Genomic DNA, 27483 nt, shown 5'->3' with positions numbered 1-27483 from the left:
CAGCTGCCTCCTGCACACTCCCTACTGGGGATGTGCCCCAACCAAGGTACATGCCCTTGACCGGAATCAAACCTGGGACCTTTCAGTCCGCCGTCCGACGCTCTATCCACTGAGCCAAACCAGTTTCGGCTAATCTGCTCATTTTTACTTACTCTGGCAAAATCTATATAAGAATAGCTGGTTTAAAGGTACCAATTCTTTCAAAATAACTTTCCCTCCTTTTCTTTTTTTAGAAAAAAGAATGGAGAGGGAGAGAGAGAGAAAAACATCTATGTAAGAGTGAAACATGAATTAATTGCCTCCTGCACCCACGCTGACTGGGGATCGAACCTGCAACCTGGTATGTGCCCTGATTGGAAATAGAACTTGAAACCATGTGGTGTATGGGGCAACATTCCAACCAACTGAGCCACACCGGCCAGGGACTTTTTCTCCTTTTAATAAATGCAACACAACCTTTAATAGAAATTATCTAAAGTACTAAAAATATATATAGAAAACAAAAATTACTCATAATTTCATTATCTAGAGAATAGCATACAATGCCATTAGATCACAATGGAATGCAATTATCATTTTATAAGTTTTCTAAAATCATTTCCTCTGTTTGTGAAAGTCCTGAACCCCCAAATACTTTCCCTTCAAATTAGCTTTTGGTAGAGCCCATAACATTCTAGCAAACTTCATTTAGCACTACATTTGCCTAGTGTTGATCCATTAAAGGCAGTTTGCTGAAATATTTTCATATTTAAAATATACATCTATATCTAAGTATTGATATATTCCTATCCATAAAAATATCACAAAGCATAACTGACACATATGAATGACTAATATGATGCCATCTATGTGCTCACCATCAGCACTGTGCCCTTGTTTGAATGATGCCAGGCAAAATGTCTGATAACTCTGCTGAAGTTTACTTTCATTGTAGTGTTTTCACATGAATTATTTTTCACCCATTGGAGCTAAAAAGGGGGAGTGTAGTGCTGGGCTTGGTAGGCCTCAAGGAAATGTATCATTCTGCATCTTTTATGGTAACCAGAAGTGTTTCTAAGGAAATGCTAAGGCAAAGAAGAACATATCAACAGACATCTCAAACTGAAGAATAATTTTAAGAGGATACCTGGAAAAAAGCAAAATAAAAGGCCTATCATAGCTTCAAAAGATGTGCAAAGCACAGGAAGGGATCACAAATGTGAAATGGAAGGACTCCCTCTCCATGGAACTGAGCTGCTACACCTATTCACTCTCACACTTCCAGAATTGCAGCTCGCTCACAAAAATGAATATGCATGTAATGGAAGACATGCTAAAATGGGAACCTATGCTTTACTTAAACCAAAACTAAGGAGCATAATATTATATGAATCCATCTCCAAATGAAGCCTACAGTAGGTAGGTCCATCTCAGCTTTCACATCCTAGTCCTCGGATGTATTCATGTTACATGAAAATAACGTGAAAATTGATTTCTTTTCTAATTTCATCTAGATTATGCCAAATGCAGCTCTAAGCTGAGCTTTTTAGTCATTCCTCATTTACCAATTACTGCAAAGAATACTCTTCCCTTCCTGAAATTTGTACCTACCATTAATAAAAAGGTTTTAAAACATCCAGAGCAATCTATCATTATAGATTTTTTGCCAACTGTAATACATGAAAGACTAGGACAGTAGAGTTAATGCGACTTTTACAACAGAAAGGTAAATATATTTTGGATAACTCAAACACTGCAGGTGAAAATTACAGGTGAAATTCCATTTTGCAACTGTAATAAAAGAGAGTTAACAGAAACAAAAACTTTCTATTTATTGCTCTTTAGGGTGACTTTTAAAAGTTCACAGAAAGATCTCAGAAAGTAAAGAATAAATTCACCTTATTTTCTTCTAGAAATTTCAACTTGATAGAAACATCATTGCGCATTTTATCGTATTTTTCCTTATGTGCTTGGAACATATGCTGTGAATGCTCAATCTTTGGCATTGTGTTTGCATCACGAGGTCCAAGATTCAGTTCTTCCAAATCAGTTCGATATGCATCATATTCAATCCTGAAAAAAAGAGAAGTAAAGCACATTACAAAACAGAGTGAAATGGGCTCAAATAGTGAGTTAGAAGAACATCACAGTTTTATATTATGCCTTAATAGATAATAATTTTTATATATACTTTATACCTTATGCTTTTAAAATGATATATTTTTTAATACAAAAAACTATTAATATAAGCATGGCGGGAAACAAGATACCCCCTTAATCTCATTAACTATTCCTCCTAAAGTACAGTATTAACTGACAAGTAAAATTTCCAAAATGTGAAAACCAGTTTGAAAAAGACAGAAGCCAAAATCTAATGTTAACAAGAACAAGAATAGTGATCTGGTTAATACTGATAAGGTAAAGCAGGTGAGGATGGACTTTAGAATGAGATACTTAAAATAAACCGATAAAAGGAAGCTAAATTGAGGGTCAGTAGTCCTTCAAGTACAGTTTATGTCAGCAATGCACAACAGAACTACAGCACAAGCCACATATGTAACTTTTCTAGTAGTCACATTAAACAAAAATTATTTTTTTTTAAATCCAAAACATTATCACTGCAATATGTAATCAATGTAAAAAACTATTAATAAACTATCTTACTTTTGGGGGATACTGAGTCTTTGAAATCCATCATGTATTTTACACTTCCATCACCATTCAATTCAGGCTAGCCTCACTTCAAGGGCTCAGCATATAAGATAGCACAACTTCAGATGGATTTCTATAACATTAGTATTCAGAATGTGACACAGCATCTATTATAGAGCATTTACCACCTTGTGTTCCCTGAGATGTACACTCCTAATTCTCCCACAACTAACTGAAATAGTTATCTCATCCATTATCACTTCATGATCCCATAAGCACCTCATAATACCTCAAACACAGCACCTGTGAAAGTATAATACTATCTTGTTTATTAAACAGTGACTTACCAGCAGTCTTACTCAGTCAAGAAGAAAGTGACCTCTAATTTAGACAAAATCAGCACTACAAAATTTATGACCTAAAAATAATGCTCTTTATTCAAATCTCTCTAGTATAAGTCACAGTTCCTTTTCTGAGAATTATGAATATTTTAAATGTCAAAATATATTGTATATAAGACTTGAGAAAGAATATATTGAACCTAATTTATTCTTAACTTGTACTGAATTGAACAAACTTGATCTTTCTGGGCAAAATAATCATTTACTCATTCACTGATACATTGATTCATTCAACAAATATTAAGTGAACACATTCTATGTTCCAGGCACTGTTCTAGAAAGTAGAGTTATAAAGAGCAACAGATAAAGTTTGTTTGTTTTTTTAAAACATATTTTATTGATTTTTTATAGAGAGGAAGGGAGAGAGACAGGAAGCTAGAAACATCAATGAGAGAGAAGCATCGATCAGCTGCCTCCTGCACACTCCCTACTGGGGATGTGCCCGCAACCAATGAACATGCCCTTGGCCGGAATCGAACCTGGGACCTTTCAGTCCACAGACCGACGCTCTATCCACGGAGCCAAACCGGTTTTGGAAACAGATAAAGTTTATCTTTGAGAAGTTTCGTCTAGAGGGAGAGAAGTTCTTAAACAATTACAACAAAATGAGATGACGGAAACTGCCATGAGAGAGGATAAAACAGTGGAAATCAAGAGGACGAAATACATAACTAGATATTTGAAAGACATCTCAGAGTAGAATTAAAACACTAAAATAAAATTTTAGAGGATGATAAAAGCTTAAAAGGTAGATTGGGGCAGGGAAACTGGTAGAACTTTCCAGGAAGAGAATACTATGGACAAAGGTGTATTTTTGTCTGTTGTAAGATACCATTAAACATTTGGAAAGTAATTCAGTATGTGAGAACCTGAAGTTGGACCACATAATGGGAGGAATCACAAACAGGCAGACAAGACTGAGATTGAACAGGGTTTAAAGGCCATGCTAAAGGGATTAGATTTATTCCATAGGAGAAGGGATGGGAAGCCACAGAAAGAACATGTGCAATTTGTTCAGGACAGAGAGATGATTACAGTAGTAGTGTAAGGAATAGAAGATGAACTGGAGTTGAAGATTAAGAAATCAGAAACAAGGAAACCAATTAGATCATAATGGGCAAAAGAAAAATGAGTCACTGAATCAGGACAATGGCACTGGAGCTGAGGAGGAGACAGATACTAAAGATTTAGGAGGCAAGACTGTCTTTGTAATAAGTTGGTTAAATTCCATGGGTTCCACTGTATATAGCCAATTGGATAAGCACTCTATCCTTCCTTGGCTCTAATGTCTTCAGCTATTTTAGCTCTTCCTGCTTCATATATATAAAGTAGTCAGGATTGCAGGTATTAACTAATATCTTTAGAGTGCTTATTATTATGGCCAAATCAGAAGAGCAATAACTAGAAGCAAACATACTAAAAAAAAAAACTACAAAAAAGAAAAAAAGTAGAACAAAAATAAATAGTGGTATGTGGTGGTTTAATGTGAAGACAAATATCCTTCAATTGCCTTGGAGCACATCTTTGAAACAATAGTGATTAATTTAAGCATAATCAAAGTTATAAAGCTGACCTTATATTTCCTTAATGTTTACATCCAAAGTTTGTAGATGGTATCAAAGTAAAACCTTCCATAAGGGCTTCTTTAACAGTGCTCATTACAACCAGAAAGAGAAGCATACTGTTTTCAAAATGTAACTCTTCAACTGCCAGTCTGTATTGAGTCCATATCAACAAAGTTAGTGATAGTTGGTTACTTTATGTTTTATGTAAAACTTCTAGAGAATAGGTGTCCAGATCTGAAAAGTCTTGACTACAATTGACTCCCTTGTTGGTGCTGCTGTAGAGAAGTGTTGAATGGGCTGTTATTTGATTTTTTATACTTGAAGCACCAGAGGGCTAGGAAATACTTGTATACAATGCACAATGGGGAGCATTAAAAGGCCACCCCAACGTCTGCCTAAATTGCCACTTTCTGTGCTGGATCAAATAGCTGACCCTTGCCCTAAAAGTCAGTAAATTCTGGTTTTGACAGAGAAGAAAATTCAGTTACTGAGAAATTTTTAATCTGGGATTTTTTTTACATGTTATCCCTCAGTAGGCAATGCTTTGGCATTACAACCAGTCAATTCCTTAGCTATTTAAAAAAAAGCACAGAGAAGTCAAACCCCAAGTCAAGCTTGATGAATAAAATCATATGCTGTAATTTCAATAAAAAGAACAAATTATGGGGCGAGGTCATTATTGGCGGGGGTTTTTAAAGCACATGCAAAGGATGTTTAAAGGTTTCCTGATAATCAGCTACTAAGTACATATAACTTCACTTATAATTTTGTTGAAGTTTCAAACAAACCTCTGTATTGGATAAACTGAGATATCACATTGTGCTTTGTCAGATTTCTCATTATAAGATACAAAAATTATTTCTATAATAAGATGTAAAAATTTGAGATTTAAAAAACGCAGTTTAAGCTGAGGCCTAATGATCAAAAGTAGAAGGTAGGAAGCTCATGGATTCTCATTTTGATTTTAAATTAGCAAACCAAGTGAGCAAACCATTCAATGTCTAGAGGTTTATTTTTTTTCTCTGCAAACTAAATAAAAAATATGTATGGAGTGACTTACCTAACAAATTTGTCTTTCTTTAATATGAGCTAATATTTTTAAAAGCATGTCAGAAATAAAGGTTGAAGAGAAAGATTTACATGTCTAAAATAAAATATATTTCACATTTTGAAAAAATATGTTTTAGTAACTGCATACATGTATTTCAAAGTAGGTGGACAATTATAAACTAGAGAAACAGAACTAGAGTGATGCAGTGTTTAACTGGGGATGCCTTTGTGACAAAACAATTTTCAACTTCAAATCCCACAAATATTAAAACAAGAGTGCTTAAAATGGTTAAAGAGATAAAGAGTATTCATTATAAACAAATTAGGACATTATGAATAAGGAACAGACAGATTTGAAAAAGAATAAAATAGAATTTATAGAAATGAATCCTTTGAAACCTACAGCCAAGGTCATGAGAGGACTTAAATAGAAATTGGAGAACCAATTACTGGAAATATTATTGAAGTGATTCCTACTGAAATATATCTTATTGAGAAACTCCTTCCGTGTTACTGAGGAATACCCTATTGATAGATTCTGTTTCTGCCTTTCCACTTTCTGATTTTAATACTATGCTAGTAAATAATAAAGTAAAAAAAAAAAAAAAAAAAAAAAAAAAAAAAAAAAAAAAAAAAAAAAAAGATCCAAAACCTAACTATGGCACTCAGCCCCTTCTTTTTCTTCCTCCCACAAGACAACCACAGCTATTTGTCTTAACCTTCATTCCCAAATCATTAAGAATCACATATGTTAATACTAAATTGAAAATTACAAACATAGCATAGGATAGAAGCATCTCTTCTTGTGGAAAGATCAAAGTTAACTTTCCAAGTGATTTGGGCTTTTAATGTATATAAAGTATAAGAAAATACATACTTAAAAATAAGCACTTAACTGCAAAAAAAAGACTAGATGAATTTAAAGTTTGCATAAGCACTTCTCACATCATTAAACTAGGGCAAGAGGCCAAAAAATAAAGTTAAACTTCTAGAAGGTAAAGTTTACACTTCAATTACACTACAAAAAGAATACTAACAGAAAATAAAATTTCAAGTGGTAAGAAGAAAAAAACACTTCAAGGGGCCTTGAATGAGTTGTGTGAGGGGGAGAAAGGGGGAGCAGAATTGAATCTGGAATCAAAAGTTGAAAACTGCTATCATGGGTCTGCTGCTTCTTTAGACATTTGTAAGTATTTATTAATATGTACTTCGTTTACCTAATAGGATGGTAATGAGATGGAGAAATTGTGGATGTGATATTTTATATACTATCATAGTATATAAAATGTATGAAAACACTACATTATACACAGCTATGACAATGTAAGGCAAATATTTAATTTATATAAAAGGTAAAATTTGAAAGAATTTGAAGACTGGTTATAATCTGGATAAATGGAAGATCAGGGAATTAGAATCCAAAACATGAACAAAATCAAAAAGGCAGAAATGAGCTTGTAAATTCAAGAGAAATAAACTATTAGTCTGGCTATTGCAGAAGCAGTGAACTGCTTACAGTGGGAAGCAATGGAAATAAGGGTGAAAAGGTAGGCTTAGGACAGATTATAGAGGGCATCTAGTATCTACCTGGTAGAACACAAGGCCTTGTCCCCTTCTAAGGAAGCTGGAACTGGGAGAGCCTTCATCTCCTTATTCCCTAGCAGCCAGAGTTTGGGCACATGACCAAGATTCATTCGGGCACCTTAAAGGCAATGAAGCAAATATTCAGGGGTCTTTGGAAATTATTTATGGTACCTGTGGCAGCATGAAGTACCAGGGGTACACAGCATCAGGGTCCTAACTAGATTCTTAGGAGGAATTATCTTGGCTTTCTCTTCTTCTGCCATTCTGTTGGCTCCAAAGGCTATCCTATAACCTAATACATTCATGAAATGCCCATATTGGCCAGAGTTGGTTTCTCTTATTTACAAACAAAATCCTTACAGAATTGCATACCATCTGTAAAAGAGATAATATAATGAAAATTTATACCAACCTGGCACTTTCATACTGTTTCACAGTCATTAATGTATCTTCAATTGTTTTATTCACCAAAGTGTTCACACTGGCAATGAAAAAATTAATGGCTCCAAGAAGAGTCTCTCCATTTTTAGCCAGTAGCTTCTGGGTGTCTGCATTATAACCAAATTCTTCCTAAAACAAAAAGTCACCTTAACTTATCTAGTAATAAATTAGTAAATTTATTTTAAAACTCTCAAATATCACTAATGGCAAATTATTTAATTTAGAAATCTACAGTAGCTATACAATTTTTCGGTCACTGTTTAAAAAAATAGGAATCTAAATTATAGCTAGCTATATTATTACCAAAATTGTCATCAGCTCAGATGCATAGCAAAATAAATAATTTTAAAAAGTTAAACTACTTTGTACAAAAAAGAATATTTTCATTTCTCCTTTTTGTTTCAATTATATTGTAAGCACAGCTGTTAGGAAGAAAAATATAGCAGATTATTAATCAGAGAAACTATAACTTTCACAACCAAATTAGGTAACAATTGGCTAAAACTTTCAGACATAAAATAGATTGCGCTTTTGTGTTTTGACTAAATCTCTTTGAAGTATAAATATTAATAATACACATTTCTTTGTAAACTTAGTGACCAGTTGACGCCCAAGCTCAGGTCTATTTGGGCATACAGCTGAGGAAGGATCACTCAACACCACTGAATTCATTTCTCTGAATAAACTGAATCTTGGCTTAGCAACATTACACATAGCTCCTTCAGATATGGCAAGGACTAACTCTAAATTTTCAGCAGTAAAGCTTTACAGTCCAAGTTTGATTAATTAACAGATTATCAGGAACACATCAGACCAAATAAAAATGTTGACCATATTGTAAGATGTATTACTCAATTTGAAAATTCTGAAGTTTGTTATACAAATTTTTTAATTTAGCTGAAGAGAATGTAATATTAAATTAACTTGAATCTTAGAAGATGCAAATTTAATATTAGTGCTATAGCTATAATTAAATTTTTAGGAGATAATATATTCAATAGTTAATAATTAGCAGGAAAGTAAAATTATCTTAATATGCTAAAAGTATTTTCCATTTAGAGGTCCAGTATTCTATACGTTGGACTCAGGAAAATCTATACATCCTAGAAGGCTGCTCTTTTACTAAAAACAAACAAAAAACTAGAACATAGTAAGATGAAACAGCAGCAGAAACAGTATATTACAGAATTTGAAATCCTATATTTACAGATGAAAAAAAAATGGCCTAAATTCAAAGCAGACAGGAGGAGTAAACTGACACTATTCTGTTTCATGAATGTGAATCTCACTTATAATTCTGTGATGAGAATGTGTATAAAACTTAAGATTTTAATGTATAATTTGAAAACTTAACTGGCTAGAATAAAAAAGCATTTTTACAAGAGATATAGTAGTAAAAGACATAAAATAATTAGGACACTAGAAAGAAATATACATATGTACATGCATTATGAATAACTATATAAATAATTAAATGTTTTGGCACTGAAAATATGATAAAACATAATTCCTAAACTTCATTTAGTTGATAAGTTATGTTACTATTCTTTAGACAGGGACATTTTACACATTTTTATGAATTGCCTTAGTAATTACAAATAAACTAAACAAATAAAAGAGTATATACATCAAGAACAAAGTTGTGGTTCTAATCTGTCACCGAAGAAGGAAAGCCAGTTCAATTCCCTGACCTAAAAATTTATTACTTTACATATGGAGAGAACAAAGTTTGAAAAATTTTTTATTTTTTAGCAGCTCCTATTTCATTTACATCCATCAGATGCAAATTTACCAGATGTAAATGAACAGCACTTCTTATTAAACTTATACATTAGGACTAAATAATTAAAACATTTGATTGGTTCTAAAACATCAAGTTTTAGTAATATAATTATTGTAATTGATAACCAGTGGGTTATTTAAAATAATAATACAGCAGTAAAAATATAATAAGTATGAATTGATAATTGATAGTAATTTGGGTTGTGTGAATTTTCCTAATTTTGATGTAGATGTTACCCTCTATATTGAGAAAATACAATTTAATGAAATACCATGGTATAACAGAACTAGTAGTCAGAAGGCATGTGATAAAATGGTAACAGTCTAGTTTGGTAATACAAACTTGGAAGTTCACATCTTGATTCTGCCATTGACTGGATTTGTATTTTTTGTGAATAATTCAAATTCTTTGTGTTTTAATTTCCTTATTTAAAAAAGATCATTCCCATACACACCTGATAGGAAGTATAATGAAATAATCTGTATAAAGATTCAGACAGATGACAGATATTTGTTAAAATCTCATTTCCTATCACCCTCAGGACATCGGCTTTTTTACTGGTAGATGTTGATTATTTCTCTAAAAAAGGAAGAAATTGGACTAATCTTTAAATTCTTCCTCAACTTCCAAATGTCAAAATCCCATCAACAGCTATTACATCCATCCTAATTTATTCAGTACCATTATTTGCCAGGCCCTGTGGTAAGTATTTTCCATGGATCTCAGTTAATACAGCATAAGGTGGGAGACAGTGGACACCAACTCTTCACTACTGCACTTGGCTAAGTTATCCTCATAAAGAATCAACAGAGGCCTGGCTGGTGTGGCTCAGCGGTTGAGAATGACCCAGGAACCAAGAGGTCACCAGTTCAATTCCTAATTAGGGCACGTGCCTGAGGCAGCTGATGGATGTTGATGCTCCTCTCTCATCAATCCTCCTCCGCCTAAAAATTACTAAAAATTTATATTTTTAAAAAAAGAATCAACAGGCAAAGAGAGTAACTTTGCAAGCTGACATGAGTGATCCTGATTACCAAAGGAAAACTGGATTGCTGCTCTGCAATGTAGGTAAGGAAGAGTATGCCTGGAATATAGGTAATCCTTAAGGCGTCTCCTAGTACTCCCATGACCTGTGACTAATATCAATGATTTGGGTCACTCTACCAAGCAAAGGACCATGACAGGTAAAAGGCTGGTTGAAAGCAAATGCAATATAGAACGGGTAGTGGAAGCTGCTATGACTGTGTGGACATTTGTAGAAATAAGGACTACACTTTTAATGAGTGTTTCTTCCTTATTTTGTCATAAATACATATGTGTGTATATACCTTTTTCCCCCCCTTCCCTCTCTTATCCCCTTATCATGTAACACTATATGTTAACTTTACATCATAGTCATTTAAGTTATAGTATATCAAAGAAAAAAGTGGACATTACCCAAGGACTTTGCATCCTCTTCTGAAGAAAGAGTTAATATATCTTAAATAGTCTACAGGACAGTTGTATCACGTTAGGTGGAAAAGACTTTATTATTGTCTTTATTTGGAGATTAAATGTGGTTTAAGAACATGTTTATAAGTGCTAAATTGAAATGAAGGGTTGTAATGGTTAATTTTATGTGCCAACCTGTTTAGACTATGGTGTCCATTTGTTTGGTCAAACACCAGTCCAAATGTTGCTATGAAAATACAGATTTTGTTGATTCGAGTAACATTTACAATGATAAACATTGGAGAAGTGATTTAAAGTTGACTTTAAGGAGATTATCTTCCATAATGTGGGTGGCCTCATTCAAATAGTTGAAAGCCTTACGCACAAAAGGCTGAGGTTTCCAGGAGAAGGAATTCTGCTGTAAGACTGTAACAGAAAAATCCTGCTTTAGTTTCCAGCCTGATGGCCTACCCTACAGATTTCAGACTTGTCAACCCCCGCAATTCCTTAAAATTAATCTCTTTGTGTGTGTGTAGTGCATATCTCTCTCTTATTGGTTCTATTTCTCTGGAAAACTCTGATATAAAAATATCCATCCAGTAAATATTGATTCCAGATTCAAGTACACCTCCAGTAGGTTCTAATTTACCATTATCATTTTTTAATCCTCATCAGAGGATATGTGTTTTTAACTGTTTTGTTGTTTTTGTTGTTGTTGTGGGGTTATTTTGTTGTTGTTTTTTAAAATATATCAATATATTTTATTGATTTTTTACAGAGAGGAAGGGAGAGAGATATAGAGCTAGAAACGTCAATGAGAGAGAAACATTGTCCAGCTGCCTCTTGCACACCCCCTACTGGGGATGTGCCCACAACCAACGTATAATACATGCCCCTGACCAGAATCGAACCAGGGCCTTTCAGTCCGCAGAACAACGCTCTACCACTGAGGCAAACAGGTTTCGGCATGTTGTTGTTTTTTAATAGAGGAAGGAAGGAAGGGAGAGAGAGAGAGAAAGAAACATCAATGGGTTGCCTCCTATATGCACACTGACTGTGGATTGAACCCATGACCTAGTATGTGTCTTAACCAGGAATGGAACTGGCAACCTTTTGGTGTATGGAATGACACTTTAACCACGCCATCTGGCCAGGGCTGGTTTACCATTATTTTTACATTTATAAACATCAATTAGAATGTAATAGCCGATGAATTTTCTATTTCCTTCAACTTACTTAAGCATACACACTTGCCTTCACTAACAAATCATATCAAGCACATTCTGGTGCACAAACATCATAAAAGAATAATATATCATGTCTTTTTAGCAAAATAGGATGGTCCAGATTCTTGACCCAAAATGTTGCATAAAGGGAGTCACTCCTCTGAAGGACTAACTAGATGAAAATACCTGAAATGGTTAATTTTATGTCAACTTGGAGAGGACATGGCATCCAGATACTTGATCAAACATTATTCTGGATGTTTCTGTAAAGGTGCTTCTGGATAAGATTAAGATTTAAATTAATGGGCTGTAAGCAAAGTAGACTGTCCTCCATAATGTTAAATGGGTCCTCTCCAATCAGCTGAAGCCCTTACTAGACCTCCCAGAGCAAGAAGGAACTCTGCTAGCAGACTGCCCTTTCAACTCAAACTGCAGTCCTGACCCCTGGGTCTCAAGCCTGCGAACCTACCTTGCAGATTCTTATGTACCGAGTCTTCATAATTGTGTGAACCAGTTTCTAAAATAAATCTCTATATACCCACACATCCAGCTGGTTCTTTTTCTCTGGAGAATCCTGACTCATACACTACCACAGTCCCTTTTTGTCCTTAATAATACATTGTTACTCACTGACCCTTGAATTTAGGATGAATTTTCTGGGATATCATCAAAAGAGTCATAAACTAAGATTTCATTATATTATCAATTTTGCCATTATTGTTAGTCAATACTGCTGAGTTTTTGCAATCCTCTTCTGATTTGTCTAATAATTTTGAAATAACTTCCTCTAGTATCATCTTTTCTTTTGCCATTATGGGCAGGAAATGAAAAATTCTAAGTTCTCTGTTGTGTTGCATGAACATTAAAAAACAAAAACAAACACACAAAAATGGTTTCTCCAGATTTCTTTTTGGCAACACAAACAAAAAAAGCATTTCTCTCGCTATTGTGTTATTCTAGGCAATGGTGTCTTTCTTTTGTTTTATTATCTTAGTCATTTCAGAAATTGAATCATGACTTCCTGGTTCATACGCCGAGGCTCCAACACTGAGCCACACCAGCCAGGCCATCTTAGTCATTTTTAACATAGTTGGAAATAAATGATAAATAGTGATAAAATAATTCCTAAGACGATGAAATGGCAAAATGTTTTAAGATATAGAAAAATAAGATCATTAAGATCCCATACTGTGTCATTGATTTCTTATGAACCCATATGGTAGTTGCAAAATAAAAGTTTTATTCTATTAAAAAATAAGTAAATTATTTCACTGGGAGACCTTGAAGAAAGAATAAAAGTCATGAAATACCAGTTCTTACAAAGAGTTAGAAATGCTTAAACAGGAAACTAAAAAATTAAAACTGAGTTCAATGGACTTGAATACTAAGGATTATTTACCTCTCAATTCTGCAAAAAAAGGGATTCACATATATAAAGAAATGTAATAAAAGTATTTATTAGCTAAGACTGACCATTAGTTGAGTTAATTCATATATAAGCCAGGTCAGCAAATGTATCTTCAAGTTGCTTAGAATTGTAGCTGGCATATAGTAAATCCCCAATCTGTTTTAATTATAATATTATAATTAACTAGTGGCCCAATGCATGGATTCATGCACATTGAAAGGAACTTATTAGAAGAAATATTTTAATATCACTATTCGCCTTTTCTCTATCATAGAATTGTCAGAGATGAAAGAAAATTAGTAAAATATTTATGAAAATAATAAATTAATAAACAATAACAAATGATAAAACAACAAAGACATGATATAAAAACAACAAAAGCATGATATAAAAACATTGATAAAAACTATGACTGGCCAAAACTGGTTTGACTTAGTGGATAAGAACGTCGGTCTGTCGGAGACCGGTTTGGCTCAATGGATAGAGTGTCGGCTTGGGGACTGAAGGGACCCGGGTTCGATTCCGGTCAAGGGCATGTACCTTGGTTGCGGGCATATCCCCAGTAGGAGGTGTGCAAGAGGCAGCTGATCGATGACTCTCTCTCATCCATGTTTCTAGCTTTCTATCTCTCTCCCTTAATCTCTGTACAAAATCAATAAAATATATTTAAAAAAAAAAAAAAAAAAAAGAGCCTCGGTCTGCAGACTGGGGGGTCCCAGGTTCGATTCCAGTCAAGGGCATGTACATTGGTTGCGGGCACATCCCCGGTGGGGAGTGTGCAGGAGGCAGCTGGTCGATGTTTCTCTCTCATCGATGTTTCTAGCTCTCTATCCCTCTCCTTCCACTCTGAAAAAAAAAAAAAAATGATGACTGATAAATTGATTAAACTTATTATTATATCTCCCTGAATATCAGGTTAAGAGTAAAAACACTTTCAGAGTACTTGACTAATTTCCCTTGTGATGAAGTATTTATAACTTTAACATCACACACTCTTCAAACTCGAGAGAAAGAAACATATAACTGACCATGGGTTCAGGTAGGAATATTCATACTCTGTCTAGAGTTTGTCCTTGTGATTTATTCATAGTTATTCCAAATGCTGGCATCGTGGGAAACTGTCTTCAAATTAATTTAAATGGGAGGCCATGCCCTAACTGGTTTGGCTCAATGAACAGAGTGTCAGCCTGCAGACTGAAGGGTCCCAGGTTTGATTTCGGTCAAGGGCATTGGTTGCGGACACATCTCCAATAAGGAGTGTGCAAGACAGCTGATTGATGTTTCTCTATCATCAATGGTTCTAACTCTCTATCCCTCTCCCCTCCTCTCTGTAAAATATCAATAAAATATATTTAAATAAATAAATAAATAAATAAATAAATAAATGGGAGGCCAGTGTCAGACGGGGATAGTTGTGCCAATAGTTGGTCTTCAGACATATTCTGTTGATGCCATAGCTTGCTTTCTTTTCTTTCTTTCTTTCTTTCTTTCTTTCTTTCTTTTCTTTCTTTCGTTCTTTCTGTATATTTTATTGATTTTTCACAGAGAGGAAGAGAAGGATAGAGAGTTAGAAACATCGATGAGAGAGAATCATCGATCAGCTGCCTCCTGCACACTCCCTACTGGGGAGGTGCCCACAACCAAGGTACATGCCCTTGACCGGAATCGAACCTGGGACCTTACAGTCCACAGGCCAACGCTCTATCCACTGAGCCAAATCAGTTTTGGCGATGCCACTGCTTTCTTTCAGCTTCAGAATGTCAATAAAAACAACCAAATTCACGATCAACAGTGACAGATCGAAACACACACACATGCGATTGGCACCAGCAAGAGCTTTATGTATCGAAGATGCATGAGTCAATGTTTATTTTTAGATTGCCAGTATGCATCATATGTACTGGCCAGTTGGACTGACAGTCAGTCACTTAGTCTTTTATATATATAGACTTTTATATAGATAGATAGGTTTATTGAGTGTAGCATTACTGTTAACATTGCTACAACATTTTCCCAGATTCTATACCCTGGCTACCTCTTTCTATACCGTGGGGCCTTTTCTCTGCATCACAGACCCTCCAAAGATTTCACTTTAAGTAGCATCATGGAGAAACATAGATAGACCAGGATATAAATTCCAGTTCCACCTTTTATTTGATTCATGATCTTATAAAAATCTCCTAACGTCTCTTGGCTTCAGTTTCCTCATCTATAAAATGAGGATAACATTTCTTGCAGTGTTGTTCATTAAATTACATAATATAATGATTATAATGTAGTTAGTCTATTGCAATTGTGTACATTCAAAACTGCAGCTGTTATGATTATCTTACTTTCTAAATATTATTGTAATTAGTTCTTTTTGCCTGACTCAGAATTAAGAATCAGTATTTTTCACTATTATGATATATGCTGCTATATTACATGCCAGCTTTCTTTGTCCAGGTTTCTAGATATTATGAAATGATTTAATACTCTAATATTATCTAACTCTTCAAGTTAGAAGTCTGTATGCAAGGTATTTCTATACCTTTAGGTAAGTAAGTAAGTAAATAAATAAATAAATAAATGAATGGAGTCACTTAAGGTATTATATAAGAAATTGTTGGAAATGTTTTGCTGAATAGAAATGTCTGCAGAAAAGTAATTTTATTCTAAGACTCACAATTTATACTAATGATTGAGTAAAAATATATTGCAAATCCAGTCAAGCAAGTTATTATTTGTTCAAGACAACAGGAGACTAGGCAAGAGTGAATTTACGTTTTATCCACACCCAGCTCTACATAGCTATGACTCTTTCTAGGTTCAGGCAGGCTTAGTATTCCATTTCCTTCCCTCCAATCAAGTTCCCTTTCCCTGAAGCCTCTAGCTGACATCTTAAGAAGGCCAGCCAGTCAGTCTGGCCTTCTTAAAAATTATATTAGACTAGAGGCCTGGTGCACAAAATTCATGCATGGGGGGGGGGAGGAGAAGGGGGGGCATGGGACAACACCTAGGGGAGATCCCTTCAGCCTGGCCTGTGTCCTCTCACAATCCAGGATCCCTCAGGGGATGTCAGGCCTAAACCAGCAGTCAGACATCCCTTTCACAATACAGGAAGCTACATGCACCAGTGATCATATTGGATATTTTTCATACAGGTAAAAGGCACCTTGCTATCGTATTGGCAGCTACATTTTTTTGCCTTGATTATAAAAAGTAGTACAGAATATGACCCTTCTGAGGCAGTTGTACCATTTTCTCCATCTTATTGGTGGAAAAACTGAAGCAGAGAGAAGTTAAGTAACTGGCTTTCTCACACATTTATAAATGTCAGAATCAGGGCTGACCACAAAATGTGGAAGCCAGAGTCCATGCATGTTATCGCTGTATCATCCTGTTTTTTCAGTGTTAAGAGTAGCCTTGCCAGGTTTTAATGTTTAAACCTAAGAGACTATTCCCAATATATAGGGTAGAGTCCCTAGGTCTAGCTGACAATCAGGGCCATCTGTGGGGTGACCAGCAGGTGGAGCGACGGGGGGGGGCCTCCACTGGCACCCACCTTGGCTGGTAGTCTGGCACCACTCACTGGCCAGCTCTGTCCCTTGCCGCCTATAGTCACCTTTCTCTGCAGGGCAACTGGCAGGCAGGGCAATTGCTCCCCCGCCCTTGCTAGCACCTGCCTTGGCTGGTGGCCTGGCACCACCGGTCGCCTCTGCCTCCCTCCCTCTCTCTGTCTGTGTGTGTGTGTGTGGGGGGGGGGGGGGGGGGGGGAGTGCCAGAGGCTCAACGCATTGAGCATCTGCTCCCTGGTGGTCAGTGAGCATCATAGCAACAGGTCATTCCACCATTCAGTCAATTTGCATATTAGGGTTTTATTATATAGGACATCTTTAAAAAACTCTCAAGATTGCAATTTAAGACTTCAGCAAATCAGAAATGTAACGAACTACCTCTTAGAATATTCCTATCGCCACTCGCCTTCTCCCGTCCCATAGTTATTTAAAATAATCTTACATGGAGTTCTAGTGACTTCAAACTCAGGTCAGCAAAAGCATCTCCAAGTTGCCTTTGTGTATGTACCATCTGGAAAAGCTGGGTTGACAATGTCTGAGCAAGTCTTAGAATATTTTCATACTTTTTCTTGTTATCTCTTAATATATCAATCTGAGCTTCAAGTTCAAGGTCCACAGTTCTTGATCCACGGCCTAGCTTTTCAGAGATAATTTGTCGAGTGCACTAAAAGTGAAAAGATGCATTTTGTTTAGGAAGGGGAAAAAAGGAACAAAAGAAAAAATATAATGCAGCAATCCAAAGTAAAATGCTAGAGCATATGATGTATATCATTTCTGGCTTCATAAAAGGCAGACCAACAACTGAAAACTGTCAGTGCCCCTTTTCAAGTTCATTAGGACTCAGAAAGTAAATTTACCGGACATGTCTAATAACTACTACTAATCAGAGGACGTTTTAAGACTTATCTAGCTGATTTATATATTACCAGATAAGCTCTCACAAAATCGTATTTTAAGCTTAATGCACTTGGTAGCTTATTTAAAACAGAGCATTGATTTAAGAACAGTATTGAACTATTAATTACTAAGGAATAATAATATCAAATTACACTCTCCTATTGATTTCATATGACTTTCCTCCTTTTATCTTCCCCTTAAACCACCATATGTATGTGTGTACGCAGGAGAAATGAAGGGAAGAAAGGGGGGTGGGGGGAGAAAAGAAGAGAGGTTAGAGCTGGGGGGAATAGGAGGAAAAGAGAGAGAAGGGTGAGGGAGGAGAAGAAAGGATATTAGAAATTTCTGAATTCTTTTACTTTTGCTCAAATTGAGTTAAATTATATTATTCCATTCTGCCTCAGAAATAATGATAAAAAAAACTTTAAAAAAATACCTAATTTCAGAGCATATTAGAATAAATTTTCTAGTATTTTTTGTTAGAAATAAAAAATTATAAGCAATTTCACTATTCAATAATACAGTTTATAAATAACCTACAGGATATTAATATACTCCTCATCATTTAAAGAAAGAAGTTCTAATAAGTAGTAAGTACAGTATTATAATTTCTTAAATAGCAAATATGCTCTTTTATCATCTCTTTCAAAGTTTTGGTTAGAATTAATATTTGTTGTAAAATTAAAATAATGAGGGAAATAAAATGTGAATTTCTTCTTTCTTCTTTTAATCCCACTAAGTATTTCAGAACTACTATTAACAGTTTGATAGGTAGCCTAGACTCTCCTGTGTGCTGCAGCACACACTACAAGAATGTTTAAACCATGCAATGCTTGACTATTTATTTAATCAGGGGCACTGACCTCTTTTCCCTTAGTTTGTAAAATAAATTTAAAAAATGACAACAGAAGAGTATCCAAGATGGCTGCTTGGCTAGGCGGCTAGGCAACTAGCCGCAGACGCACACAACAATTTCAACAAAATACAACTAAAATATAAAATGGACATTACCCAGAACTACAGGAAAGTCGACTGACTGGAAATTCTACAACAAGAAGCAAGGAGAAAACCAGAAGGAAGCGCGGAGGAGCTGTAAAAGCCCAAGGTACAGAGACACCCGGCGCGCGCGCGGAAAGGACAGAGCCGGAGAGGAGGGAGGCCGAGTGCCTGGCTGGCGGTCCCAAGCGGGAAGGAGAGAAAAGCTCCGACTGTGCTGGGCCCAGCTCCAACTGCTCTGAACCCCAATTCTAGGCTGACCCGGGGACCCAGGCTCATCCACAGGGAGCCGGGCTGTGAGGCGGGACTCCGGGGAAGCGGCGAAAGGAGGTCCCGGAGGCGCGCACACTGCGCGCAGAGAAGGGCCGGCCGGCTGTGCCGCGGGATTGCCCTGACGGGAAGGAGACAGGGGCTCCAGACTGCTCTGAACGCCACCTCCAATCCCACTACCAACTGAACTGAACTCCAATACCGGACTCATTGGGGGAGAGCAGAGACAGTTTGGCAGCAGGCGAAAATCGAGGGCACCTTTCTCTCAGAGGCGCTCGCAATAAGTACTGAAGGACCCTGAGTCTCAGGAGTCGCATAGGGCGGGGCTGACGGAAGTCAAGGCTGTAGGCTCCACCCTGAATCCCCGCCCCATCAGGAAAGCTGCCTGCGAAAATGCCTAAACCAAATAAATCACAAAAGAAAGAAATGGAGGACAAAAAGCGACTGGATATAGAGTTCAAAACCACACTTATAAGGTTGTTCAAGAATCTCCTAGAAAAGGCCGATAAAATAAACAAGACCTATGAGGATATGAAAAGGGATCAACTAGAAATAATAAGGGATCAACAAGAAATAAAGAATACATTGTCTGAAATAAAAAATATTTTATGGAGTCCTAAAAACAGAATGGAAGATCGCAAGAATCAAGTCAAAGATTTGGAACATAAAGAGCCAGAAGACACTCCTCCGCAGATGCAAGAAGGCCAGAGAATCCAGAAAGTTGAAGATAATGTAGGAAACTTCTGGGACAACTTCAAGCGAACCAACATCAGAATTATGGGGGTCCCAGAAGATGAGAGAGAGCAAGATATAGAAAACATACTGAAAGAAATAGTGACAGAAAACTTTCCCCACCTGGTGAAAGAATTAGACTTACAAGTCCAGGAAGCGCACAGAACTCCAAACAAAAGGAATCCAAAGAGGACCACACCAAGACAAATCATAATTAAGATTCCAAGAGCAAAAGACAAAGAGAGAATATTAAAAGAAGCAAGAGCAAAGAAGGTAGTTACCTATAAAGGAGCACCTATACGATTGTCAGCTGATTTCTCAACAGAAACCACGCAGGCCAGACGGGAATGGCAAGAAATATTCAAGGTGATGAATAGCAAGAACCTACAGCCAAAGATAATCTATCCAGCAAAGCTATCTCTCAGATTCGAAGGTCAGATAAAGAACTTCACTAATAAAAAAAAGCTAAAGAAGTTCATCACCACCAAACCAGAATTATATGAATTGCTGAAGGGGGTTCTTTCAGAAGAGAAAGTAAATAAAGATAAAAATTATGAACAACAAATACATAACTATCAACAAGTGAATCTAAAAACCAAGGAAACTAAAAAAAAAAATCTGAGGAACAATATTAACTGTTGAATATAATAGAATCAGAGGTATGGAAGGGGAGTGAACTGTTTATTCTTGGGGAAAAGGGGAGAGGGGGATGTGGGAAGAGACTGAACATAAACTGTGCACCTATGGATGAGGACAATGTGGGGTGGGGAAAGGGCAGAGGGTGGGGTGAGAAGGGGGGGAAAGGAACATTTGTAATAATATGAACAATAAAAATTTATTTAAAAAAAAATAAAAAAAATAAATAAAAAATGGCAACAGCCAATATAACAATAGCCGTCTGGTGGGAATTAATAAAAATTATATCTCTTTTTGTCAGATCAGCAAAAAATAAATTTCTTGGTGTGCCACAGAATTTTAGCAATTAGTTTTTGTGTGTCATGAGATGAAAAAGATTTGAAAATCGCTACTATAAATATCAAAAAGAGGGAAGTAGGGACAAACATATTTATAGCAATTCTACAACTAAATATATTTCAAGGTAATATATTTCTATCTATAAATTAATAAGCAACTTAATAGTTTTTTTTTTACCCTTTTCCTATTGACTTTTTAAACTACATTTATATAAAGATCAATAATAAAACAAAACATTTCATTTTCCAATTGTAATTTCATTTTTAGATAGCATTATGCTCTCTTATGTGTTCATACAATTGCAAAATAATTTGAATAACACAAATGTAAATTTCTAAAGCTAGTTAGGGTGGAAACATTAAAAAAAATTACAAACCTTGTAGGTGTTTAGACTCCATTTTCTAACAAGTTCTAACTTTTCCATTGCGGGATTTTTAATTTCATCTGCTAAAATAACTGGTCCACTTTTTGTCTGTGTTCTCTGGCCACCTGCATGATCATAAACACAAAAGATAAAAACACAAACCAGATAATGACATGAAGGGGGGAAAAAACAAAAACATTGATGCTGTTCAAATTAAACTACTTATGCATTTAAAAAAATGAGAAGGTTCCCACAAACTGAAGGTCTATAACTTTCTGGAATAATTGAAGATAATTTCCTAACACTTAAAAAATATTTCTACTAAACACAAATGCCATGTGCTTATCATCTTCTTAAAAAAAAAAAAAAAAAGGAAAAAAGCTGCAATCAGCCTTCTTTACTAAACAAGTGCTTTTTAGTTGAAGAAAAATAAAATTTCCACAATTAATATTATAATCTAATGACCTGTGTCAGTAAAAATCTGAAAGGCCACATACCCTCACACTGTGATCTCCTTTCACTGTACAATGCAGACCAGACAACAATAGAATGTTACTGTAATTATGGAGGATTTAAAAATACAATTCAAATTTCAAACAATCATTAAAAATATCTTACCACCAGTATGAAAGGCTGGGTTAAAACAAGACCTACATTGTACCTCTTTTTTTCTTAAGAGACACCCCCTCCTCCATAAAAAAAACACATAATTACTAAAGGCAGTCTGATGCCCTGACATAAAAAACAATGCAACAACTATCTAATTCTTAATTTTAAAATATTTTTCAAAAAAGAAAATATTTATTAAACATTTATGATACTAATGACTTGGGATAAAAACTTTATAATAATTTTAGAAGAACAATGAAATAAGATAAAAAGTTATAACAAATGGTTTAAGAAAATTAGTCAGCAAAAATTTCTTTTCTCACTCCTATAGCAAGATCAGCTTTTACCAGAGCTTTAACATAATCTAAAATTAAAAAATGATGTATATAACTCTATCCAGCCAGGCTCAGTGGATGGAACATTGGCCTGCGGAATGAAGGGTCCCAGATTCATTTCCGGCCAAGCGCACATGCCTTGGTTGCAGGCTCCATTCCCCAGTGGGGAGTGTGCAGGAAGCAGCCAATCGATGATTCTCTCTCATCATTGATGTTTCTATCTCTCTCTCCCTCTTCCTTCCTCTCTGAAACCAATACAGAAATATTTATTATTTAAATATTTATTTTTTAAAATGATGTATATAAAAAAAATTCTCATAAAAACAAAATACAAAAGGTTAACATGTCATATAAAAAGAAATATGGCGTTCAATTTTTTTCCTATTTTTATAGTCCAGAAATATTAAAGTGGAGAATAAATTCAGTGCAAAGAAATGGGTTTTTCCCCAAGTATTTTTCATTGGGCAAACTAGTAAATTACATAGTATTTTGTTATAGTCTGCAAACTATCTGTAAGCTGAGGTTGAAAATAGGAAGACACATGACCCATTTCAAACAATGAACAACCCAACTGTTGAAGACACCTTTCTTGTTTAACTTGAAAACAGAGAGCAGAGCTGCAAAGTTGAGAGTTTAGAATCAAGTAAGTGAACCTACATTTCCCAGAACAAAAAAAGGATAATTTAAAGGAATCAAAATTTACCATGTTTTTAAATCTTAAAGTGAATTAAATTTCAGGTATGAGATATAGTTAATAACTTTTAAAAGTCAGAAAGATATGTATGGCTAGAATGATCATCTCCCTTATTGCTAAGAAAGAAAAAGAAAAAGCAGCAGCCACCAAAAAAAGTCAGAATAACACACACCTAAGAGTATTAAGCAAGTGATTATGAAATTGAGTGAATTAGTTTAGCTTCAGCAGTAGCAAGAAGTGCTTTATCCAATGAGTGCAGTGAATACCTGCAGGAACAATTAAATCACTTCCTTGTTGAGCCAGTTGACTAGCTGCAACCCTGCTAGGAGACATAACAGATGGCAATGGTGGTGCTGAGGGACCTGAAAAGGATAGACATTTAACTGTGAAAATCCTTTTCCTCCTCCACATATTGCTCATTTTTAATATAGATTTACTAACATTGCCTTTAAAATATTCAAAAACTAGTATTAGAAACTGGAATTAATAGGCTGGCTGGTATAGCTCAGTGGTTGAGCATCGACCCATGAACCAGGAGGTCACGGTTTGATTTCCAGTCAGGGCACATCCCCAGTAGGGGTATGCAGGAGGTAGCCAGTCAATGTTTTGCTCTCCTTCCCCTTCCTCTCTCTAAAATAAAAACATATTTAAAAAAAACAAAACACACCTAGAATTAATATATTTGCTTTCTTGCAGGAATAAACTAAATAATAAATGGATGTGAGCAGGATGAGTTCCTGAATAAATTTTTCATCGAACTCTTTTAAGACCAAACAAGACACATAACTATAAGAAGAAACTTGCTTAAGAGCATGTCTAAACAGAACTTTGCCTGGACTCTACTTTTTAAAAATAAATTACTACGGTAGAATGGAATTAAAGTCCCATAATTGATTGATTTAAAGCTTAAGTAAATATTTTATTTATTTATTTAATTTTCACCCAAGGAAATACTTGGGGGGTAGAGAGGGAGAGACAGACAGACATCGATGTGAGAGTGAAACATCAATTGGTTGCCTTCCATATGTGCCCCAACTGAGGATCGAACTTGCAACCCAGGTTTGTACACTGACCTGAAATCAAATCAGCAACCTTTTCAGTGCACAGGACAATACCCAACCAACTGAGCCAGAATGACCAGGGGAAGAAAACCCATTTTTTACACCCAAATATTTACATGGTTTTATTTTCTTTCACTCATGAAAAATGAAAACAAAAACAAAACAAAAAACCCACTTTTAAAAGGTTGTTTTGGCCCTAACTGGTCTGGCTCAGTGGATAGAGCGTCAGCCTGTGGACTGAAAAGTCCCAGGTTCAATTCCAGTCAAAGGCACGGACCTTGACTGCAGACACATCCCCAGTAGGAGGTGTGCAGGAGGCAGCTGATCGATGTTTCTCTCTCATCTATGTTTCTAACTCTTTATCCCTCTCCCTTCCTCTCTGTAAGAAAATCAATAAAATATATTTAAAAAAATAAAAATAAATAATAGGTTGTTATGGGCAAGAATATTACAAAGGATGCAACTCTGTCCTTTATAGTAAAAATAGACATATATATGTAATGTGCAGAAGAATTAATACAGCAAGTCTAATTGCTTATTCTTAAAAAAGACTAGCTCATAAGACTGGCGTTTGAATGGTGTCGGGGAACTTAAATTTGGTTAAGATTTCCAGAATGGTAAGACAGGCTCACTGTGCCTAAACTGTTCACACAACATATCTATGCTAGATACCTGCTTTCCTTCTGGGAGCCTGGAATGTTGGTATATGCGAGGCAGAGGGTCCTATGGAGCATTTTCCAGTAAAAATCCCAGGCACTGAGTCTCTAATGAGCTTCCCTGTTTAGTAACACGTGGGTCATAACTCTGCTGGGGAAATTCAGCTCGGCCCATGTGACTACAATGGGAGAAGACCCTCTCAAGCTTATGCCTAGTTCCCTCAGACTTCACCTCAGGCATCCTTTACCTTTGCTAACTGGGCTTGTTATTTTTTTTTTTTTCTGAAATAATACTAACTCAAGGAATCCTCTTAGCAAATTACTAAATCTTATGGTGATGGTGGAGATGTCCTATACAACATGTATTGTTGGAAAAATAAAAGTTTTATTTTCCTAATTGCTTTGATATAGGAAACATGTATTTATACAAAATGTAGCTATATACATTTTGTGCTTATAAGCTAAAATCATTTAAATCTGCATTTTGATATAATTTTTGAGTTTTTATTTCAATAATTTAAAACCAATTCCTAAGAGAGCACAAAGGGGATAAATGATGATGGAAAAATAATTCCTAATTAGTAATCAGTGAAATCATGCACAATGATCTATTTATATCAAGACTAATACTAAAACAATTCCTAAATCATTAAATTAAAAAGAAAAAGGAATATGCTTATAATTGGTGTTTTATCATTGAATTAAAGGACTCAATTCTTATGCTTTTTAATAAAGGTAGCATTTATTATGCTAGCATCCTCCACCCAGCCATCTTTAAAAATACATGGGCTCTTACCTTCATATGCTCCTGCTTCGGTAACCCCCTCTTTGGTACTGTCAAAGCCATGAGATGTAATTTGGGTTTCTGAGAGACCAAGTCCAGCTGGTAATGAATGCTTCAAATCCTTAGCAATGTTTGAATAAAAAGAAAATCTTTGTGAAAATCTCACCTCACATTAACAGTTTAGGATAACTGTGTTCTTTTAATCACATATTGAACTATTTTTCTCTCTACTGTATAGTATTCCCTTTTGCTATCACAGCATTCTATAACAATGTATAACAGCAGCAAACTCAGCAAGATTTGCTATTAAGAGGTACAAATTAATTTCATTATTCTAGAACTAAGTAGCAGGAAGGTATTAAAATTCAATTTTGAATTTTCTAATTTATTGATACATCAAAAAAATCATTTTAGAGAATAGAATTAAGATGACTAAAAAGGCATATCTAATATTAAAAAATTGACTGGTGTGTAATATAATCATAATGAGTCTGGCTAATGATCAGTATAAACAAATCATCCACTTGCAATATTAATTTTCAAGGTTAGTTCAGTAAACAAAGCTTCTCTGACTTTGAACAGTGTGGAAAAAAGAAAATTTCTTGCTCATTAAATTTACATTAAGCAAATTAGTTTATAGTTGGAACTTATAATATTCGACATCAGCCGTATTGCAAAAAAAAAAAAAAAAAAAAGAAAAAGAAAAGAAAGAAAGAAAAAGAAAGGAAGGAAAGAAAAAAAAAGGGAGAGAGAGAAAACCAAGAGGCATAGATTTCTAATTAAAAGTCCTCTTTTTCCTTTGGCTAGGACTGTGGTCAGCAAACTGCGACTCTCGAGCCACAGGCGGCTCTTTGGCCCCTTGAGTGTGGCTCTTCCACAAATACCACGGCCTGGTTGAGTCTATTTTGTTTTGTGGGTTTTTTGTTGTTGTTGTTTTTTAATATATTTTATTGATTTTTTACAGAGAGGAAGGGAGAGAGATAGAGAGCTAGAAACATCAATGAGAGAGAAACATCGACCAGCTGCCTCTTGCACACCCCCTACCGGGGATGTGCCCACAACCAACGTACATGCCCATGACCGTAATCGGACCTGGGACCTTTCAGTCCGCAGACCAACGCTCTACCACTGAGCCAAACCAGTTTCGGCAGGGTGAGTCTATTTTGAAGTGGTGTTAGAAGAAGGTTAAAAAATTTGGCTCTCAAAAGAAATTTCAATCATTGTACTGTTGATATTTGGCTCTATGACTAATGAATTTGCTGACCACTGGGCAAGGACATGAGGAATTTTCTAATTTTCATAATCAGATTCTGTTAATAGGTTTTATTGGTTTTTCACAATAATGACAAGTTAGTGATGCACTAAAAAGGTAAATATGTCTTTAAAATTCTTTCCTTATATTCTACCCCACTATATACAATGTATAGTTACACTTTGAAAACTCAGAACATTGAGTTTTCTAATTTGCAAATTCAAAACTTAACAGATACAGTCTCTCATAACTAACAAGTGTTGACATAGTTTTTCTTGAGAAGTTTATTAATTTTGCCTGGGCAATTACTTGATTGGTATGGTGGACTCTAAATAACTAATGAGATCAATTCTCATCTCAGGCTATTTATCAAACCGCATCTGACACAGGTGATGTTCTCTCCTTGTTACACTGACATTCCCCAAATTCAAGGCACTCTTGATTTTCCTCTATGTCCTATTGTCTCCTTCAGTAATTGCTCCTCATCTCCCAACCTCCAAATCCTGGAGTGCCTGAGGGTTCAGTCTGAGGACTTTTTCTCCTATATTAATTTCTTTGGTGATCATATTGATTTTTCTGGCTTTGAAAATATCCATACATTGACAATTACAAATTTATGTGCCTTACTGAGCCTCTCTTTTTAACTCCGATATATCTAATTTTTAAATATATCATACCTGTCATTTCCACTTGGATTTTAAATAGGCATCTCAAACTTTTATGTACCAAACTTACTGATTAGACACTAATCGTCCTCCCTACCGCCCAGCAAAAAAAGAGA

General features: G+C 35.4%; 1 protein-coding gene across 6 annotated transcripts in view; it reads right to left on the bottom strand.

Moving 5' to 3' along the window:
- ARFIP1 (ADP ribosylation factor interacting protein 1) overlaps positions 1-27483 on the bottom strand; it is an 81740-nt gene that overhangs the window by 21574 nt on the left and 32683 nt on the right. For 3 of the 6 annotated variants that reach the window (XM_036423678.2, XM_045576964.1, XM_036423675.2), the window contains exons 3-8: positions 25463-25571; positions 23216-23311; positions 21324-21436; positions 17520-17741; positions 7644-7801; positions 1878-2052 (exon numbers count right to left, since the gene is read on the bottom strand). In XM_036423678.2, the coding sequence (XP_036279571.1) occupies positions 1878-2052; positions 7644-7801; positions 17520-17741; positions 21324-21436; positions 23216-23311; positions 25463-25571 (873 nt within the window). The remainder of the gene's footprint in view (positions 1-1877; positions 2053-7643; positions 7802-17519; positions 17742-21323; positions 21437-23215; positions 23312-25462; positions 25572-27483) is intronic. The other 3 variants (XM_036423677.2, XM_036423676.2, XM_036423679.2) reach the window with 3 other exon arrangements.

The sequence above is a fragment of the Pipistrellus kuhlii genome, unplaced genomic scaffold (assembly GCF_014108245.1).
Source record: "Pipistrellus kuhlii isolate mPipKuh1 unplaced genomic scaffold, mPipKuh1.p scaffold_m20_p_8, whole genome shotgun sequence".
In the NCBI taxonomy this organism is placed as follows: Eukaryota; Metazoa; Chordata; class Mammalia; order Chiroptera; family Vespertilionidae; genus Pipistrellus; species Pipistrellus kuhlii.
The sequence above is the reverse complement of the archived record's forward strand: the minus strand, read 5'-3'. Positions and strand labels throughout refer to the sequence as shown.